General features: G+C 31.8%; 1 protein-coding gene across 1 annotated transcript in view; it reads right to left on the bottom strand.

The window, feature by feature from the left end:
* MS3_00002899 (uncharacterized protein) overlaps positions 1–22,410 on the bottom strand; it is a gene marked incomplete at its 5' end in the record, with an annotated part of 89,275 nt that extends 66,865 nt beyond the window's left edge. Inside the window, one exon of the mRNA XM_051210555.1 lies at positions 22,089–22,410. Coding sequence (XP_051073178.1) covers positions 22,089–22,410 — 322 coding nt within the window. The remainder of the gene's footprint in view (positions 1–22,088) is intronic.
* Positions 22,411–24,050: the final 1,640 nt, after the last annotated feature.

Here is a 24,050-nt window from a genome sequence, read left to right as displayed (position 1 = left end):
GCTAACGACAAATGGCGAGAGTAGAATTGTGATCGCTTTAACACAAAACAATTAATTTCAATAGTTAAGATCATGGAAAACTACGGAAAACCTGAAAGCATCGAATGGCCCTCTCGTCCTACTGTGCAAATCCTCAGAAGTGCACATCCATGATCCCGCCTTCCGAGATCCGAGCCCAGGACCTATCAGTCTCGCTCGTGAGCGCTTAACCACTAGACCACTGAGCCGACCGGCATCCAGCGGTGTTAATATCTAATTTCAACAAATCCACGAGATTGAGCGACTCATCCAACATTGTCTTTAGTGAGTTACTATTTCACAACAACCCCGGTTGAAATCCACTGGTCACTTCTTCTCATTATAGACAATTAGCTAGTAGTTTATAACTAAAAACTAAGTCTTCATACAGTATTCAGAAAATTGACCATAAATTTACTTTATACTGACTATGAATATATACTGAAGTCATTGTGTTTAAGAAGGATGTAAAACTATTATAATTACATTTCTCCTTTTATTCATTAGACAATAGAGTTTTATTAAATGAGAAGATGACTTTTGAGATCATTGAACTAAACATCAATCAAACCCAATTATGTCATCAACTAGTTAGGTATCAGGAATGATAAATGATTAATCAATACATCATTTCAAGAGTTGAACGCAGCTAAAGTTGTGAATTGTGTGAATCCTAACCCAGTGTTTTTTTTAATTCAATCACTGGTAAACTCATTAATAAGCATTACTAAACAGCATAAATAGTTATCCACTTCTCTTCAACTGAAATCAGTATCAAACTGAACTAATATTTTTTTAAAAAATTAAATCAACTAAATTCAACTTTTAAAGAATTGAATCATTGAAATTCAATAGAATATTTTAACCTGACAACAAAGTTATATCAGCAGTGCGCATTGCTGATGAGTCCCACAAAATAGAACGAAACGGTTGTCTAGTGCTTCCATGTTTTCCATAGTGATCTAGCTTCAATTGACTCATGATCTCAACTATCGAGATTACTACAATCTTCACAAAACCTCTTCTGATATTAAACAAAGTTATAGTTAAAAGTTAATACAAGAATATATATATATATTCGTTTCGGTTAGAAATATGAATCAATGATTTATTCAATGAAAATACTATAATACAATTATTAATAAATGGTATTAATAATAAAGTTCACGTCTGTAATAAAACCTTATTCTGTCTATTGAAAAAATAGAACAGAATAATACTAATCTATGGATAATCATAAGAAAACCAATATTACAGTTTAATAGTAACACACAAATAATGATGGAGGGAGAGAAATAGAAAGAAGGAGGGAGAAAGAGGCGAACAATTCAATGTTTCACAATATACTTTCATACAGAAGAAAAAAACGAACGATGAATGACTAATCAGAATTCTATAGTTCAACAAGTTTAAGGAAGATTTTTAATACAACCTGTTCTGATAAAAAATTCTCCCTTGTAACTATGGAGAAAGCCTTGATAAAATCAGTATTGACTTAGTCGAAATAAACATTTGTGAAACATTTTTTAAAATAGAAAACTTGTTAATAAAACACTGTGTATAAAAATAAAAATCACGATACTACTTAAAAACCTTCATGAATACGTATATAGTAGTAGTGTATTTAGGAACTCATTTGGATCCAATTTACAGGTTGACACTTTGTAAGAAATACTATCCAAGTTCTAACTAATCTGTCAGGTTCTGTAGGATGATTGAAATACTAATAAACAATCAGTTATAGATTATGAGATGATTCCTGAATGTCATCGAAATTATTCCAGTAGTATTGCATTTAACGATAATAATAATAAACGCTTTACTAAATACTATTTATGCACAAATAAATAAACTAGGAAATCTTTATATCAGCGATTAACATTAGTGTATGTTCTTTTAATAAACCGGGATCTCACTCTGCCAAGTGATATACAAGGCAAGAGATATGAACTATGTGGTTTGTTTCGTATTTGATAAGATAACAAGTTTAACATGCGTCCACACATTTAAAATGACTATCTACAACTATATTTATGATAGTGTCTAAAGCATAACAATTTATCTCTTATAGTAGCTATCATTATGCAACAAAAAACAAAAGCAATAGTAGTTAACTAGTCACGTATTCATTAATCACTGAACTATTATCAATGAATGCTTCAATACACTAACCAAACCAATTATTGAAAAACTTTTATTTCGATTACTTAAAATAGAATTTCTCATGAACAGTTTTATTAGCCTTCCAATGTTCTTTATGATAAACTCAGGTGAACAATCATTAACTTATTTTTTCCTATCAACTCCTTGACTCCTAATAAGTCCTATTTATTTATTTATCAAGGGGTTGTGATGTACGGAATTAATCTTATGTTAACTAACAACTCAATAATAAGTATACTAATTTGGTTTATTAGTTTGTATTCGAATAAAATAACTTCGATTCCGTAATCTGTCAATTGATGAGTAATTTTGTCTTTTGAAATATATTCCCTTATTGATTTAAGCATTTCTCTCATCAGGATACAAGTTACTTTGATCACTTCGATAGTGATTTGAACAGTTATGACCGTTCATAAGTATGAAGACTTCTTCTGAGTATCATTAACAAAGTTAGACATGATAATTTTAAATAGATTGGACATCGGAAACATTGTAAGTAATAAAATAATTTCACTTGATGCTGTTTGGTTATATCTTCTGATTGTTGTTGTAGAATGCGATTGATCAGTCTCTTGTTGGTATATGTGGGTTTCAGATACATCCAGTTCACGAGTCTCAAACAGGACGAAATGCGCGTCCTGGGTTACATTGCTAGCCACTATCCATCTGTGTTAATAAAGCTTGTGACTTAAGGCAACAACTTCATATTCGTGATATCCCAATGTGTAGACAGTAGAATTTTAGGAGTTTCGCCACCAAGTTTAAGTTACTTTTTCAGAAAGCAAATCAATAAAATACCGAGTTAAATTAACACAAGTTTAAATAATAATGAAAAAAGGCGGATTATACCAATATCATGTGAGTTTTTGGTCAAAGTGGTTCTGTAGATGAAGCTTTTTCTGTTGCGTATCAAGTTCCAAAGAATCTACCTCAAGTATCTTGATTACGGTTACTCTACATAGATGAAGCCATCTACATCTGTCTTGTCATATTTGGGACTCGTCAGCTGAATGTGCCAGCATCCTAGAGTTGATATTCACTCAGGGACTCGAACCCAATTTCGGTGTATATATGTTGTAACAAATGCAAACGTTCACCATTTTTAACATTTAACATTGTCAAATTCATTAATACATACCCTATTTTGACATGTCATAATATAATTTGCTTTAATGAAAATACAAATTTATATATCTTTATCAACTGATGGCAGTCTAGTGTAAGAATCGTACATTCTGTGTTACAAATCGTTTGAAGTAACTGTGACTAAAAACGTAAAATCATTCATAACCCAATCTCTCCATTGATTGTTCTATTCTGTCAAAAATTAAGATTTTGTACTGTATTTAATAAACTTATATTGATAATGTCAGCGTTGTCAAATATATCTTTTTAGTTAAAAAATCCGTAGAATTTTTGGCAAGACAATAATGTATAGACGCACCAATCAGATTAACGACAACAGGTCTTGGATTTCGGCGCAAATTTCTTTATCCATTTGGTCAAATAATGTTTTTTCATTTTACCTGATGTCAGTTGGTGATGTAAACCTTAAATCTAATTCATAACCTTGACCATCGACTTTGAACCATATTTCTATTTCTTCACACTGGTTTATTGCCTTCATTTAACCCTTGTATATAGGGGAACACTCTCAAGGCTACTTTAACGTCGCTCAAAGGTCGTCCATCAATTATAATGTCACCGAATATTTTATTATTATTATGTAAAAACACTGTGATCAGTTATATTATCAAACAATATAAAAAAACTAGCTATCCATTTACGATCTTTACAAACTGTTTCGTTATCAATAACATATTCTTTATCATGGCAATCATTATATTGAACAATATCAAAATAATAATTAGATTGAATTAATTCAATAACTGTTCATTCACAATACCGATCATTTTACATGCAACACCACATATACGTGTATATAAACATGTATATACCCGTATACAAACTACATAGAAACAAATATACACCATCATTGTAACAGTAATCATATAAATGGAAATTTCTACTTTCTTTGAACTTATTCTCGATGAATACTGTTGAATTACATTATAAATTGAATGATTGTACTGAATGAAATGAATACAACGATATCAATATTCTAGTATTATTATTATTCTAACATTACAGTGAAATCATAGCAAACTTTTTAAAAACAAAACAACTAATGATGATGATGATTTATCTATTTTGGCATATGATTTGCACAAAAAATACATGTTGTTCAAAGCTTTCAAGTTTACCAATGAGGTCTATCATGTTACAAAACTGTTGATTATTGTTCAACTGATGAAATCAAAACAAAATTAGTTACTAAAAGATTTTCATGAAATCATGTGTTACTAAGAGTAGAAAGTAACAGTTAAGTTTTGAGCGTTAAGTAAATAAATAAAAATGGATCAGTAATAATTAACACACTTTCTGTGTAATTCCAGAAAGTTGAATTAATATTAAATGTTATTCTGTTTTAGGATAGGAGAAGACATAAAGTTTACTATGAGCTTAGTTTTAATGTTATTTGACATTCAATAGTTGAATTTAATGGTTGAAGTCAATTGGAGCTGGGCCACCACAGAAAACCTGGAAGCACTGAACGGCCGTTTCGTCCTTGTATGCGCGAGACTGATAGATCCTTGGCAGGATCGTAAATGCGCATTGCTGAGGAGTTCCACAATATGGTTACACGACAGTTCAGTGGTTGCAGGTTTTCCATGGTGGTCTAGCTTCAATTCAACTATTAATTTACTATCATATCCACAAAATCCTTTCTCCGATTATTTAGCATTCAACAAAACAATGTACACTTAGCCGATTCCATCCTGTGTCATATGGTTTTTTTTCAATCTGAGAATTAATCTTTCGTAGGGTTAAGATATTTAAAATTGATTGATCACCAAGTGGTGATCAGTGTTGTGATCGTCTAGTCATTTCAGTGCTAAACGAATTCTATCGATTAATGGCTAGACAAGCGTAATATTGGTCACTACATAGTGATCAATCAATTGTAAGTTTTATTGTGTATATAATTAGCAGACAAATAAATGTGAAATTAAAGAAAGAAAACACAGCTGCTTAATGGTAATGGTAATTTATGAAGTTGAATTAAGTTAAAAAAGGTTATTATTACCAATAAATTATTCATCATCGGTGTACAGTTACACTTTGTACGGCATCCTGTTTTTTATTATTTGGGTAGAGGTTTCATGTGATACTAGGTCAAATTCGACAGATTTAGATATTCAATTATAAACGTTCCTTGGTTAATTATGAAATACAATATGAATATGACAATCTATAGAACAGTGAGTTTGGATACAACTATAGAAGATAGGCCATCAGCTAAAAAAACTAGTTAGATGAGCGATATGAACTAGACATTAGGTTAATGTATTTAAGTGATAAAATCAAGCATGAAGTAATATGAATAAGTATTTTTTTGAATGAGCAATAAACATTCCCTTACAATGAGAAAAATATTTATCATTAGTTGTCTACGCAGAATACTCAACATCTATTGGCCGGATACCATCAGCAACAGACTTCTGTGAGAGAGAACAAACCAGCTTCCAAATGAAGAGGAAATTAGGAAAAGATGATGGAAATGGATAGGACATACATTACGCATATCATCAAACTGCATCACGAGGCAAGCCCTAACTTGGGATCCTGAAGGGAAGCGGAAAAGAGGAAGACCAAAGCACACATTAGGTCGGGAAATAGAAGGAGATATGAAAAGGATAAATAGGAACTGGAAGGAGTTGGAAAGGATTCCCCAGGACAGGGTTAGATGAAGAATACTGGTGAGCAGCCTATGCTCCTTCACAAGAAGTAACAGACGTAAGTAAGTAAGCAAGTAAGTAAATTGTAATAAGCTGGTTAACAGTCAGTAAAAATCAATGATTACGTGTTAGGAATAAGATTTTCTTTTTAAAGATAATATAAATCATTGCCAAGTGTAATATTGTATTCTACTTAGTTTCACATCAGAATTAAGAGGCAAATAATATGACATTATGTCTTATTTTTACGAAAAAAAAACAACTGAACGTGTAATCTTATTATTGAAGAGTTTGATTGAAATCAAATGTTTATAACAAGCTGTAGAAAATTAGGGATTCAAAGGTCACGAGCCTGATTCTTGGATGCGCAACCACTGGTGAGCGCTGCTGAGGAGTCCCACACTAGGACGAAACGGCTGTTTAACGCTTAAATGTTTTCAATGGTCGTCTTTGATCATTTCATGATTCAAGTTATAAAAAAATAATTAAGATGTTTATGTTCAGTTTTTTATGGTAAAATTAAAACTATTAACTGATTGAATTACTTCTTTTACTAAAGCTACTTCCCTATTTTATGTTTACTTATATACTATAAAACTTTTAATTTGCATGATTGAAGACAATTTTGACCAAAAGACTTTTGCATTGTGAAATGATATAGAAATCTGTATTTTAATTGTAAATTTAATGTCTGTTTACATTATATCACAATTAGTTCATACTGAATGACGACTAATTTATGACGTGTATTTGTTTAATTCGTAATGCTGATCGAATTCCATCGATCAATTTGTTACACAAACTCACATTTAATTGATTTGATATTATTTGCATTATGCTCCAGTCCTGTAACAAGTTAGCACTGATTCAAGATTCCTAAATGGCAACACTTAGGATTGTAAAGCTCATTTGAACCTTACAGAAAAAATCAGTTTCTCAAAGATTACAGGTATGTCATTCTGATGAGTGCTAAATATCACAAAACTTAGGTCCAAAGTATCTACCATAGTATATCAATAATTTTTCATGATTGATAGTAAGTGATGATTGAATTCGTGAAGAGTGAGATTTCAGATAAATATCTAGTTAGTGTTTTGTCTATATCAAAGTATGATAATGTAGGTATACGTAATGTGTACGATGGCTTAATCAGAGTATAAAAATACTATAGGCTAATAAGTGAACCGTATCTAATAATAACCGCTGTTTGTTGGCGATTCTTAATTTAAATATAATCAAATACCCGATAAAGTTACTATTTCCAACTTTGAAGAATTTTAGTAAAATAACAATCATTCATAGCAAAGTGACCACTCACAAACAGGTCACAAAAATTCGTACTCATATGATAGAGTTTTCTTAAAATAAATATTATCAACTATAGAAAATAAAATTGAGTAGAAAGTGTTTGAATATTCCCGTCGTTAGTGTTAAAGACTGCAACGAATCAGACTCTTTTGGCATAAGTTCCTCTTGAGTAAATTGCCTCGATATTCCCATTAAATCATGAGCATTTTAAAGCAGATTTGGCTAATGGCTTGCAACGGAACCCAGAAAGTGTTGGTTCGAATAGCTCTTACAAATGAATTAAAAAACATACAATTACACAAGTCTGCGTTTACCTGACCTTTGTAACTAAGTGAATAACATGTTGGGCATCTGAAAAGAATGACATTTTGTTCGAACTCCAGTGTAAACAATAATATTATGATGTAGTCACATTCAAATGACGAATTTTAAGTAGAACCAAAAGTAAGTCCAATAATCCATTCCCAGCCAATCTTTTCTCATGCGAAATAAAACATAAATTCAGTGAAAAAGACTTTTATATGTTTTTTAAAGAAGACAAAAATAGATTTATGTCTTTTGGGCAAAAATCATGTGACATTTACCATAGTGACAGGGAAAAGAGAAAAATGAGTGTTACATTGTAAAATGTTAAATTAGATTTTAAGCTGTCATATATTGATAGCAATAAACTGGCCAGTATCATTTCTAACATTTTCAAGATTATATTTTAGTAACACACTTTATTTGACAATCCAGTTAAGGTTGCTTGATTTATTGTATAAATAAGGTCAAATTGTGTAAAAGTTTCCTTCTGTTTTGTATAGTTTTGATATTGTAGTTATTAAGTTGAATATTTAAATTGTAATGATGAGTATTTTGATATAGGAATTTCGCTTAATGAATTATCGAATAGTCAGTCAGCTACAACTTAGGACCAGGCACATATATGCATCAGTCTACGTTGCCATACCTCAACAGAACATTAAGATGAAAACTAAATTCATAGAAGGAGTTACTTCAATGGTAGTAATATATAAAAGAAAGATTGTGTATAAGGATATAAAGTAATTTTACTCTCACGATTTAAGAGAAGATTAAGAGTGTATACACATATGCCATTGTGATCGATTTTCGGCCATGTCAGACAGAGTGTCCAACCATTGATTACAGTAGTCACATGAACCCAGACCAATTGGTCTGCATCTATCAATATGGCTCAGACTGGGAGTTAGTGACTTCAAGCACTGATGCCAAGTTTTAGTTTGGCCTCCCCTAACTTTCTTCCAGCCGTCTCCAACATTAATCAGTAATGAGCGTCATGGTAAACGGTGTTCAGGACTACATAACACGGCCCAACCATCTTAGTCGATAAAGATTCACAACCTCATCAACTAATTTACCACCATTCCCTTATACCTTGTGTCGAACTTCACTATTACTCACCCGGTGACCCCAGAAGGTTCGAATTATATTTCTAAGACATCTGTGACCAAATACTAGTAGCTTGCGAGTATCTTCTACTCTTACTGACCACGTTTCTCAGCCATAAAGTTGAACAGAGCGGACTGTTTCACAGTATACTCGTCCCTTAATTGATAAGAATGTAATACCAATGAAATTGTAAACGTGAACTAAAATTATTCTCCACTACTCGAAATGATGAATTCAGGTTTATCCTTTATTAAAATGCAATTCGCGGTCAATAGTTTTTTTAAAGATGCAGTCTAATTTAGATGAGAATTGGAACGTGTTCGAGATGCCTTTTCTAACTATTAGGAACAAGATATGTGAAATGTCTGTTAATTAGAAATTAATGTATAAATCCACATTATTAATGTCAACGACTTCGTGAAATTAAAATGATACTGACTATTAGATACGAACATAATGATACCATTATGACATGCTTTTGGATAGCGTTTACGTCTTAATGAAACGTCATTATCAGTCAGTTTATCGACGATTTAAATGCTCCATAGTCTTATTTGCCTCCTTTTTAGATTAATTGCTAACAAGAGAGAGCATTCTTAAAGTATCTTCCTTTGTTATAAACTAAGATTCAAAGCATATATATATATCAAATGTAATAATAGTTTCAGTCTAGTATGGTATATGTTATTGGTATTTAAGATACTTGTTCATCTAATAACAAGTTATTATGATTGTCCAACATGATATGAAAGTTTGAAATCAATAGAATAACTAGTACTGAAATGTTGAGTTCTATGACTACTTAATTCATCATCGAATCAAGTAATTTCATGAAATATAAACTTCTAACGTACTGAAATTTATCGGCAATATTAAATAGAATATTATCTATCAACTCACTAGTTCACGTATTTTCATTTAAGAAATATCTGGAATCGAGCCATTTCTAACAACTATGTGGAAATTCACATCAGTTACAATAAAATCATGTACCGATAAACGTTAGACCACCATTCAATACCAGGAAGCACGGATTGGCCATTTTCGTCCTCGCATGAGACTCTTCAGAATTGCACATTCACTACCCCGTTTTCTTCGAGAGAGGATTGCTGGAGTTCTAGTGAGAAGCTATGGTCAGTCGAGTTCAAAATGACCGCATGTGAAGCATTTACTCAACGAAGACAATGTGAAATGAATTGCTTAAAGTTGGTCATTAACACCGTTAGATACCAGGTCAGTGGTCTAATAGAGTTTAAACGTTCTCACATGAGTCCAAATGTCCTGAACTCGATTTCCGCATGTATGGTCATGGATGCACATTGCTGAGGAGTCCCATACGAGGACGAAATGACCGTTCAGTACTTCCAGATCTTCAATGGTGGTCTATCACTGATCAGTTCATGATTTCAATGAAACTTAACAATCTTCACAATCCTATATTCAAATTTATAACAGATATTTTATGAATAAGTATTGTATAACATTTCGAGGTATACGTCTGAGAATATTATCTTATGAAGATTGTTTAACAATAAAGATGTTTATGAAACAGACTGTAAAAATAATTAATTCTATCAATGAAATATTCTCTAAACTATTTAATGGATTAAGCAATAGAAATTTGAAATGAAATAAACTATCATTAAACAGACATATTCATGTATAATAGTTGTATCAAATAAATACATTTTTGAAGGGTATGTGATGTTATATTAGACCCAATGGTAATCAAATAATCTTTAATATATCTAGGTGTAAATTATGGCAGTAGTAAAAATACTTCTTTAATATAAATGATAAATCATTCATTTGTAATACTATTTTCTGAAAAATAACAGCAGGTGAATGAAACAAGGGTATGTTTGTATTGTATGGCAAAAAGAAATAGACAATTAACTTACATGGATACTTGTAAACGAACAGGTATGATAATATATAAATCATTTGTAATAATAAGGGAACTGTATTCAGTATCTCTTCTCGATTCTAGGTGGTTCAAGCTGATAGGTGAGATACCCAGAACTTAAGTTTCGTGCTGCTTTTTATCATGAAATAACTGTAATACTGAGGAGACTGATCCTATTCGTGGGGTTAGAACCCGAACTATTTAGCATGACATTGGTCACTACTGAATGATCAATGGTGAATGTTTTTTTTACATAGCTGGACCAATTCCTATACAAGATGAATGCCTATAAACAATAATAGTATGAGAAAATGCAAATTAAATTGTCATGTATATTTGACGTACACATCATATTGTTATACCGAAATATATGATTGTTGGTATTCTACTCTGAACCAGTAAGGAACTCATTGAAACCCCATAACATTCATCATGCATATTTCAGTGAATTAAATCAATCAAAGTAAAAAATTGACACTTCGACTTTGTACGGAAAAAGTATCTTATTCATTTTTTAATCGCCTAACACTAACTAGTACATGTATAAATTTTCATAAATGACCATGAATAACATATACTTAGGATAAAGAATGGAAGCAACTTCTCCAATAATTGATGCACTGGTTACATAATTTACATAATTTAACTAATTACTGGTTATTAAAATTAGATTTTTCCCTTGGCTTTTTTGAATTTGTTAGGAAGACCCAGAATATTCATCGGCAAAGTTCAAAGAGGCTCTGAAAATGCTAGGAAGCGTTTTACCCAATCAGCATTGAGAGGGGGTTCCTCAAAAACATCCAGAAAGTGAGGATTCACATATTACATTTCTCATTGGATGATTACCTATCTTGCTACCATATTTAGTAGGGTTCCAGAATCTACCAGAAGCCCAAGGTCATCTGAAGTGCTTTAAGTACCTTAAATGTTTCGCATATAAATTAACCTTGAAGCAAAGTGTTCTTTCTGAATTTCACCCCTTTTTTTCGTTTTCAAGTTATCGTGTAGATTTAACCTGTGGTTATTAGAAGAGCTTAGGAAATCGATTCAAGAGTCCAGTCAGAAGATTTATCGGAATTTCATTGAATAAAAAACTTCTGTTCGCATTTTAAGGTGTTGAATTGTTGATAAATAGAAGTCAAGATCCTAAAGCGTTTTCATAAGAGGATAACTATTTCTTCGATGTTCAATAAAAACGTAATGTCTTCCATGTCTAAGCGATTTTTCGTTCAGTTAATAAGTTGGTGCTGTATATAAGAGTGTAATTTTTAGCGGAGATTTCATTTCAGTTATCTGAACCTACCTTCTACGAACAAATTACTGTATCAAATCTCAACGAAGCGGATAGAAAAAAACAAATAAAACAAAAACCGGAGCTTAAAATGAAATTCTCAATGTAAATTATTTTCTTACATTCATCACTTATCCACCAACTTAATAAAAAACTTTTAGAGAAAGCTTAATATAGCACAAAGATTAAACAGATTCGCTGCAAATTCATTACCACTTATCTTATTCCTTCTTTTATTTTCCCACAAATTAGATTTTCATCTTAAATCTATCAATAAAAGAAGAATATCCGTGTTCTCAAAACATTATTTTCCAATGAAATTTCTTATTTGCCAACTCATATTATCATCATCATCATCATCCTTGTTCACAATAGATAAATAAATGATGAATTATCTTGGAAACAAAAGCGGTTTTCAATCAAACCTTTCATGTTTAATCAATTTTTTTATTATTTGTTTGTATGTAATAATCAAAAAGAAAAAGAAAAAGAAAAGAAAAGAAAAAGATTCTCATTAGTCATTGAGTTTGTTCAAAATTCAACGGATCATTAAAACTTTTGTTCACTATGCCTATTGTTAGTGAAATTTATTTTTTCTTCTTTCTTTCCTGGATTTATTTTAGAACACTATTATATTACTGATAAAAAAAATGATAGAAATTCTATCCATCTGTTTGCCAAAGTAAGATTTTTGTTTAGATATTATATACCATTTTGAATGAATAGACATTACCTCGAAATAACAAAGTAGAATGATGGTGGGTAAGTAGTTTATACTAGTTTGTTCAATAGTGCAAGTTTGCACTCTAAAATTGATAACAGATGGGAAATCAGTGAAAGCATAGGATGTATTGGGAACTTATTATGTATTTTCAATAGTTGAGATCATGAGATATTTGAAGCTAGACCACCACAGAAAACCTGGAAGCGCTGGACGGCCATTTCGTCCTATTGTGAAACTCCCCAGCAGTGCGCAAAAATACCCCTCTTATATTAATCAACATAAACTAACTAGTGACTGGCTTCAAAAGGTATTTCCTGGAGTTCTTGTGAGAAGCAGTGACCAGTGGAGTCCAACTGGGTCTGTTTTGAGATGGTGACTCATTGGAGACAATGGCGGATGTGTCGCTCAATTTCTTGGATTAGTTGAAGTTAGGCATTAACACGGTTGGATGTCGGCTCAGTGGTCTAGAGGTAAAGCGTTCGCAAGCGAGACAGATAGGTCTTGGATTTGAATCTTGCGAGGCGGGATCGTGGATGCGCACTGCTGAGGAGTTCCACAATAAGACGAAACGGCCGTCCAGTGCTTGCAGGTTTCCCATGGTAATCTGGCTTCAACTGACTCATGAAGTCAACTATTAAATTACTATAATATCCACAAAATCTCATTTTGACATCTATTATGTACTGACTTAATTCCCACTAGTACTCATTTGTAACATTGAATTATATAGAATCCTATATTTATTTGTCTTTGTAACTAGAAGCAGTTTTAGACGACTAAGTCAAAATGTAACTGCTCTCATTTACAACTTTGATCAAATTTTGACTTAGATTGATATTCTTGCTGATTGTCATTGGTATATGTCTTACTTCCAACTTGTCTGAACCTTACAGTTTGAAGTTATTCGGTGAAAAATAAGTGATGTGTACTAAACATTGGAGTTAGTCACTAGTAAGAAGTAAATTACTTTATTTTGAAAGTAACTCTCATTAAGAACTGTTAGTAGATTAGAACTAGACTTGTTAAGTTCTTGTAATTCTCATAATTCCACTTGACCGATCAATAAATAATTATCATGTAATTGAGAAACCATGACATCATCTTAGTGTAAAACAAAGAAATGATTGAGAAAAGTATTTGTAAAAATGAAACATGGATGGGATATTGTATAAGCTATGATAGCTCTTGATATATCAGTTACACAACTGTTTAGTTAAAAGGTTTTTAAATAGGGCTAGAATGTTATGCTCAAATGATGAAATGAGTGAAGAATTGGTTAGTGAAAAAAAGGACTCTCATAAAAAGTGGATACCTGAAGAACGTTACTGCAAAATATGGAGAAGAATATCTAAACGATAATTAACAATCAACTATTTGCCAAATACCCATTCTCATTCGTCTTCTGTCCAAAGAAGGTGAGATTTCGGTAAGAATCGATAGAAGAATCAAGATACCACTGAAAAGAAGCTTCCTTGCTACTCATTTGGTTTCATAATACAATACCAATTGTTCGTTATTCCACTCAGTGGTAGACCAACACTCTTTCAATACCACTTTTAAACAACCTGTTTTACTCTGATTACAATAACTATTACCTATAACACTGCCTATTTTGCTTTGTGTTACTGTTTTCCGACATATAAATACACATCGATATTGACTATATTTATTCATACACAATGTGTTGTATTCCTCTAATAACTATGATTCTTTTGGCTATATTCCAAACACTTATCTAAACTTCATTAGCTAAAGTTTGTTACACAATTTGTTTCTAATTATATTAACAAATATAATCACAGGTTGTATACAACTAATAAGAAGCTGTGAATTATAATAATGAATTCATTTTGTTCTACTGAAAGGTTGTTGCTCTCCCTCTAATAATAAGTAGCTAGTTTATAATTTATAGAAAAGAAGTCTAATAATTTGATACAATTTGAATTAAGAATGTGTTAGCGCTATCCCAGTGATGAAATTCACGATAAGCTTTGAGTCATTGGATAATGATACAATATTCAAAAAAAATTTGAGTCAGAATCATTTTTTCCTATGTTTTAAATGTACACTGATTGGTTACCAAAAATAATGACCAATTTTGTGTTTGATTAGGTTATAGTGTTGATTGACTTTTTGTTGGATACATTGTAACGTTACAAAGCTGATTCATTTCTACATCACTTAGAGTAATAATTCAAAACACGATACTATATCGTTCCCCCCTCTCAGAACATATCAATTCCTTCAATCTCATTGATGTTTTGTGCAAATAAATCTTAGCCACCATAAAACCTAACTTTTTGGCCTTCTCAACCATTAATATTGATTGCATCTTTACTTCCAAATTAGTGAGAGTATGATATCTTTCAGAATATTTAGAATACAATTATCATTACAATATTTAACGCTGAAGACTTTAGTTTTTTTCTCAAAAGTAGTCAATATAGATTACACTAAAAAATACGCCTACCACAATGAAATTAATTATTTGTTCCCATTTTGCTCTCAAGTTCAAATTTATTGTGATGGAAAATGTAGAAACAAATTCCTTTGTCATATAGTCCATAAGACATTGGTTTTTGCAATAATGTGATTTCACCTGTTTAGAGATAAATATATGTACGTGGTACTGGTGTGTAATTTTCAAATGTATTCGGATGTTCGATTCAATTAAAACTACTTCAGTAGGCATCCTTTCAAAGTAACAATGACTTGGTGAAGTTTCAAATGGTAATTTGATCTTTAGATTTGAATAATATTAAATGTTACTAATATTCAGAATTTTGTGGATGAAAAGTGTCGCTAATTAGATTACAACAACTTATATATTTAACAGAGTTGATTGGTTTTGAGATACGTTTCATCACGGACTAACTTTAATCAAACAACTATTACAATAAAGTACCCGTGACGTTCAGTCATGTCAGGACTGAGACAGGCAACATTCATGACAATGGATGATAGTGGTAATATAGCTAGGTGATTGAAGTTTGGAAACTCAATGGTTTATAGGTACAAGTTAACAAACAAGTCTAACAGACGTGGATTAGATCTCTGGTAGTGCAATAGTTAGGTCATAATAGTTCAATAGCTAAGATTACCAATAATTAATTGGCCTTGAGGGTGGACATAGGAGGAAAGGCGATTGAAGATATTTCTTTCGTACGCATAATTCCGGTTTCTTCATCCGAATGGCTACCGCTTCGGCCGTTTGAAAGACTTTAAATCCGACAAGCTTTGGCAAAAAAAATACTGACCCGATAAATAATTGAAAAGAATTGGTTTATACTGGCACTATGTCTTTGGCTATTATCGAACTATTCACTTTCCTAATCATACCCTTGCTTAGCCATGTTGGGAGGTGTTCGCGAGCATGGAAATGTGATTTCCTAGAACTTCGACCAATATAACTTGCTCGAACTGATAAATACAAAATGAGGTAGACATCCTAGGTCATCCATCTTTTAGCCTCGATATCACCATTTAATTATTTTTAGCGAACGCTTTATTGCGACCAACATCATAAATTTCTACAACTATTCTATTAATATTACCATTAATTTATAATTACGTGTATTGCTTAAATATATATATCTTAATTTTAAAATACAATGGGAAGTTACCGAAATGAATATTTATTCAATCTTATTCTTATTTATCATGATTATTTTCAAATGTATATTATTTTCGTTGCCATGGTACTAACTAACTGTTTATGATAGCTATTAATTCTAAAAACAAAAAATGAACGTGAACTCTTCAATTACCAACATTCAAAGTTATAATTAAACCGCCCAAATCGAATAATCATGTTTATTTCACTCTTTTTAAAAAAAGTTATTATAATCATATTAATGAATATTTGTTCGCTAAACGTTCACCTCAATAACCTTTATAATATAAATCTCAACGGTGTTTAAAATCAGAAGCCAAAGTGAAGCGGCAACTACAATTTACTAGCGGATAGAGCAAATCACGAAGTTATAAGCGCATCGAACATATTTGACACAGAGAGGAGAATAAGTAGGCAAATTTTATAGTCAATTTGCATAAGTGTACACAGCAAGACAAAGCAAAAGCTATTAATAGGATTCGCATGCATATATACATGGGGAATAGAATGAATCATTGAATGATATTTAGGCAATCAACATTTTAGCTAAATGCGCATTGCTGAGGAGTCTCACAATAGGACGAAACGGCCTTCCAGTGCTTCCAGGTTTTCCATGATGGTCTAGCTTCAATTGACTCATGATCTCAACTGTTGAAATTACTATAATCTCCACAAAACCTCTTCTGATTTTAGCTAGAGTCTCATGTGCTCTAATAATCATAACAGTACAAAGAAATATGTGGATTGTTACTATTCAAATAACATTGTCTGTTAAATAAGTCAATGAAATGACTTAACCAAAATTGGTTGTAAGATAGTTGCTAATATATTAATGTAATGTGAGTGAATCTATTAACCATTGAAAAAATAAGTGTCAGTAATTTATCGGTTTCTATAAAACGACAAAAAGACTCATTTGAAAATTGTGCCCATTCATTCTTATCAAAAGTTTTTTTTAATATTGAAAATCATTTTCATACAGAATCTCAATTATCATTCAGTATTCTAAGTATGGATAAAATTCAAGTTGAATTTAAATAAATGAATGAATAAATGGGGCTTGTTTGAGTTATTATTGAAGTGTATACAGCAAGTTAAAGTTTATTTGAAATGAATGTATGAAATGGTTCATTTTTTATAAATAAACTTGTGTTACTTAGATAGGTAGCCAATAACTGTGGAACAATGAACAGTGGAGAAGATTTGTAACTCAAGTGGATGATTTTGATGGAGTTTTTTATACTCTGAGCTGGATAGTTTGTTTGTGGAGCTTTCCTCATTCTTCTGAACGACATCATCAGCACAAACTTTCGGTAGAAGTGAAGTGTTTGAATTTCTCAACATGTGGTTCACTGCATGTTGGTCAACAAGAACCAATCAACATCGAGGTCTACAGGATAATCTGTGAACCACATGCGGTAAGATTTGAACACTTCAATTCTACTTAATGTTTGTGCTGATGATGTCGTTCATAAGAACGGTGAAAGTTTCACGACCAAACTATCCAGCTCAGAGAACAAAATTCCATCAAAAACAATGAACAGTTTTTTCATCATAGTTATTGAAGTGTTTCAGCAATTCCGTTTTATAACTTCATGGATAGACATTGAACTCATGCTCTTCAATATACTGATGATTAACTTTGAAAATAATCTCCAAGATATTTACAAGGAAAAGATTTTCTGTTAAGAGTAATATAGTTTTACACTAATTATTGGAAGTATACTTTTAAACAATCATACAAAAAAGTGCTTTGATGCTTCAAACCACTGTTTAGTTCCTGATAGAGTTTTTTTACTCTGAGCTGGATAGTTTGGTCATGGAGCTTTCATTTTTCTTGTGAACGATATCAACAGCACAAACTTTAGGTGCAAGTGAAGTGTTCGAACGAAACTCAATCAAAATCATTTTCTTTTTAGTGAGAATACAATCACCTTTCTTATAATATACCTTCGAAATAAAACTGGTGAAAATACGTCAAACGTTTCTTGACTAAATATTAATTTTTATGTTATTAAAATGTCAACTGATTGAAAAAAACTTCAACAGGGTTGGGTATAATAATTTTTAATAGTTGAGATCATGAGTCGATTGAAGCTGGACAATCATGGAAAGCTTGGAAACACTGGACGACTGTTTTGTCCTATTGTGGGACTCAACAGTGCGCATTCACGATCCCGCCTCGCGAGATTCGGACCCAGGATCTATCGGTCTCGCGTGCGAACGATTTACCTCTAAACCACTGGGCCGCCCAGATTCCAACGGTGTTAATGTCTAAATTTAACGAGACCACGAAATGTTTGTTAAAAAAAAGATAAATCAATCAAACCTTAAAGATGTCATTAATTTTAAATGATCTATAACTCCGATATTTACGTACAATCGATTGGTGAATAAACATAATAAATATATGAATAATAATTATGAGTAGAAATACCCAAATAGATTAGTTTGCTAATTTTCACCAAACACGTATTGTCATGTCAAAGAGAAAGTAGGTTTTTTTAATAATATTGCACTGATTAGTTACTAATTAGTAGACGGTTATAAAGATTGTTGAATTTCATTCAAATCACGAACTGATTAAATTTTGAAAACAATTTAAACTCTGGAAGCTTTGAATAACCATTCCATTCTTGTTTGGGACACCCTCAGAAATGCATATTTATGACTACACATCTGGGAATCGATCCCATACTTATACATCAGCTTGGTGGTCTAGAGGTTAAGTGTTTACGCGCTGGAAATTAATTAATAAACTGTTTTATCCACTTTAGTCTTCGATTCTCACTAAAATTCAGCGTAAATTTAATTTATATTCTAGCTTCAATACACCATTAAATAATTCGAGTTATAACATAATATTTATTGAGTATGATATTATGTCAGAATGGGGGTTTGTGAAGACTGTAGTCATTTTAATAATTGAGTTCATGAATCGAATAAAGCCAGACCGCCTTGAAAAACCTGGAAGCACTAGGCGGTCGTTTCGTCCTAGTATGGGACTCTTCATCAGTGGGTAATGGATGATAGGTGTTTCTAAAAGTTATTAGATTGTGAATTCTTACTGAAATATATTAATTGATTCATGAAAGGCATTGTTACCATATAAATCTCATTGAAAGCTGAATCAGTATTTGATTTTACACTGTTCTTATGAGAAAACTAGGCAATTAAATAGTAAACAAAGACATATTTATAACCATATTCAAACAAGATGTTTGTGAAATCAATTAGATGAGAAGACAGCTGCTAACAATAGGTTAGATTCAGTTGAAAAACAAATGAGAAGCAGTGTGTACCGACAATGCTAGAAAGAGAAAAACTAAAAACTTTTATGTACAAATAAATAAACGTATCAGCGGTTAAACTAGAATGATGTTTATTTTAGTAACTTGAATCATTTTTATCAATGATCCAAACACAATGGCGCTTGAATAGGTTAGCAGTTATCTAGGTGTTTGAAGCTAAGGGTAATGGGCTAGAGTACTGGTATGAATAATAACACTAGGATATAAGTACATCTCGGTTGATTAGTTCTAAATAGGTAAAATGAATGGTTCTAGACCCCATTGTGAACTATAATCTATTTGTTCTAAATAAAATGTAACATGATAGTTATATTAAGGCTATGTCTTTTCCTTTACGTTCATTTGGATTTTACGGGAAGATCGGAAAATCAAGCTAACCCCAAATGTAAAAACATAAAAAGTAGATCGAAACTGTACAACTTACAAAATGTTTCACTGAACTTGCACAGTTAAAACTATAATAGACCAAATCGAAAAAGTTGTTTGAGGAAACATAATTAATCATTTGTTAAAGAGAAAAGATGGTCGCAACAATTAAAGAAACGATAGCTCGTCGAAAAAGTGATCAACCAGAATCACTCAGTGATATGTTTGCTTAAATTAGATCCTTAACGTAGTCAAATAACTCAAACCTCTTCTATTAACGGTAAAAAAAAGGTGATTTAAATTTTAGACCGAATTTATTCAGGGAATTTTAAGTTATTCATTAATGAAATCTTGTATCACCAAAATAAAGATACCTAAAAAAAACAAAACCTAAATAGGTTAAATCACGAACTAATCATAACTAGATCGCCATCTAAAAACCAAGAGCACTGGGTTCAGGTTGTGGATACGCATTTATGAGAAGTTTCATATTAGAACGAAATTACTGTTTAGTACTCTCAGGTTTTTAACGGTGACTCAATTAAGATCAATTTGTGATTTAATCGATTAATGTCAGCCACCCCCTAACGTCCACAAATCTCTCTATACTAAAAATTTTAAATATTTGTTTATTTCCTTATGAATTATTTATCTTATTTATTTATTCAGATAATCAAAATGAGTAAATAGTAAACATTCTAATCAGTTAAAATAAATATTAAAATTAAAATGTTTATCAATATGCATTGAATTTATGGTTGACTACTTATCAAAACAACAAATGCAGGAAAAGACGACCAATGTAGTAACACCCTCAGTAACACTATCAGCAACAACCTATTGTGGGAGAGAACCTACCAGATCCCAGAGGAGGAGGAAATCAGGAAGAAGCACTGGAAGTGTATAGGATGCACATTAAGGAAAGCACCTAACTGCGTCACAAGACAATCCCCCACATGGAATCGTCAAGGCCAAAGGAGGAGAGGAAGATCAAAGACCACATTACACCATGAAATGGAGACAGACATGAGAAAAATAAACAAGAATTGGATGGAACTGGAAAGGAAGGTTCATGACAGAGTGGGTTGGAGAATGCTGGTCAGCAGCCTATTCTCCATTGGGAGTAACAGGCGTAAGTATGTACGTAAGACTTATAAAAACTGTTAAGATATTTGTTTTAAGTGAGTGATTAGAAAAGTAAATAAATGAATAGAGAATTATATCAATATAAAAATATTGGTTTCGATGAAACTCTATCATATTTAAGAATAACCCATTTCATCAGTAGTAGTTTCTAATTTAATGTCGTTAATTTAAAGAAATGATAGACTGGGATGTTTTTGAATTCAGCTGACTAGTTTTGAATAAGAGAAAATGCACTTCCTCGGTTTCATTAATACTAGTCATAATCAAAAAATATAATAATGATACACGCTGAACACTATGGAACGATCAGTAAGGAATTTATTTCTATATTCGTGATTTTTTAACAATTTACAACGGGAAATCTTATCAGGAGTCAAACTCAAGATCTGTACATTTTACGGTGGGTTGTTCTAGTTTTTTTAAGTTGTTGAGACGATCCAAAATGTCTGAAAACTTAAAAGTTACAATTTTCACTTACAGTATAATCGTTATTTCTCCCTATTAAACTGGTAAGATTCATTATTCAATGGATGATATATATATATATATATCTTATAGACATAAAGTAACCATTAATTGGTATATAATTTGATCATTCAATCATCTAAATGTACTTCTTTAATTATAATTTACCAGCAGTAGGTATTCATTTTTAATTGAGATCATGAATCGATCAATATTAGACCACCATTGAAAAAATAGAAGTACTGAAAGGTCGTTTCGTTCTAGTATGATACTCCTTAACTATTCTACACTCTGGACTCGAACTCAGAACCTACTATCTCACTCGCAAACTCTTGACCTCTATATCACTGATCTGGTATCCAACAGTGTTAATCTCTAAGTTCAACCAATCCACGATTTTGCACGACTATTATCTTCCTTTATCTTTGGTGGTAAACTACCTCACATCCGACATAAATTAACTTCACTGGTCACGGCTTTTCATTAGTACTCCGGAAATTATCTCTTGAATCTAGTCACTAATGATCACGTGATAATTAATCCCAAATAACTAAGTAAACTTACATTTTCTTTCATTTGAAGTTATTTGTTCTGCTAATTTATCACCAAACAGATTTGTATAATCACATTCTGTATATGTATTATTATTATTATTCCCTAAGGAGTTATTTCTTGATGTAGACGATGATGCTGATGATGATGAAATAATATCAAATTGTAATACAACTTCAATTTGATTTTCTTTTTGTTCATAATCAATAGATTGTAATCCTAAACATTTAAAATTTTGTGCATTAATTCTATGCTCAATAATATTATAAAATAAATGTGTAGTTAAATTAATTAATGCTGGATGAAATAAATTTATATTTGACTTTTGATCCATATTTGTTATTTTAATAAATTTCGTTATTAATTATATATACATCTTTAAGTAAACCATATTGCCAATGATAGCGATAATGATAATGATGATGATTATAAGATGGTAACTATGTATGAATGTGTTTACATCTTAACTGTGTTGTTGTTTTTTTTAAAAAAAAGAAAAGAATAAAGAAAACATAACATTGCCAGTATACGTGTGTATTTTATACATGATCTGTTAATGGCAAATAATGTCCCCCATGGTTATTCTTAATTGACCAATCAGAATTGAATCAATCGTATAACCAGTAACATTAATACGCTTTAGTAATGAAGAAATAAAATATACTTTTTTTATTATCATATCATACAAAATTATCCATTCTTGTTTTGTTCTTTCTTTGTTTGTTTCTTAAATATAAAATAATGACAGATTGTGGTGTTTGCTACTTGTATTGACATAAGTAGTATATGATGTTAGTCAGGAACAGAAGGTCTGGAAGCAGAGAGATAGAAGGATCGAACAGTAAAGAATGGAGACAGAATGCAATTTTCGGAATGGGTTTTGTGGAGAATTTTAGAAATTTCACAAGTTGAAATCATGAGTCAGTTGAAGCTAGACCACCATGGAAAACCTGGATGCGCACTGCTGAGGAGTCCCACAATAGGACGAAACGTCCGTCCAGTGCTTCCAGGTTTTCCATGGTGGTTTGGCTTCAATTGACTCATGATTTCAACCTGCGAAATTTCTTAAAATCTCCATAAAACCCATTCTGATAATAATCAACTGCTCACTAGTGACTGACTTCAGGAGATACTCCTGGAGTTCTAGTGAGAAGTCGTTACCAGTGGAGTTCAACCAGGTCTGTTGTGAGCTAGGAAATCACTGAAGACAATCATGTACGGCGGCGCAACTTCGTGGATTGGTTGAAGTTAGACATTAACACCGTTGGATGCCGGACAGTTCAGTGGTCTAGTTGGTTAAGCGCCTGGGGCGAGACAGATAGGTTCTGGGTTGGAATCCCGCGGGGTGGGGGATCGTGGATGCGCACTGCTCAGGAGTCCCATACTAGGATGCATTTTGTATGAAAATGCAAGAACAAGGAAATCTGAGTCATTTTGAGACAACTGATGGATATTTTGTAAATTAAGCATTTACTATATGATTGTTAGATTTTAATAACAAGTCCTGTAATTTTCTGTCAAATACATTCGATTGTCTCCATTAGTGTTCCTGTTCACTACAAGATTATCTATGAAATGATGCCTTGGTTTTTTTTCGAAAAGCAATCAATTATGTAATTGATTGAAGTATAATTGATGGTTTAGACCATCTGTGATAACTTTAAACACAGTAAACTATGCATAAATAAGTTGTAATTATTCGAAATTAGAGGAAGTATAATAAGAAAATGTAAATTCCTAACAGTTTATGATTTATTGTGAACTGGTTTATCTAAGATTAAACAATCACTTTTATATTTTAATCAAAGAAGGGTTTTTATGGATATTATAGTAATTTAATAGTTGAATTCATGAGTCAATTGAAGTTAGACCACTGTGGAAAACCTGGAAGCACCGGATGACCGTTTCGTCTTATCGTGAAACTCCTCAGCAGTGAGCATCCACGATCACGCCTAGTGAGATTCGAACCCAGGA

Source organism: Schistosoma haematobium, chromosome 1 (assembly GCF_000699445.3).
Source record: "Schistosoma haematobium chromosome 1, whole genome shotgun sequence".
Taxonomy (NCBI): Eukaryota; Metazoa; Platyhelminthes; class Trematoda; order Strigeidida; family Schistosomatidae; genus Schistosoma; species Schistosoma haematobium.
Note: the sequence above shows the minus strand (reverse complement) of the source record. Positions and strands in the feature narration are given on the sequence as shown.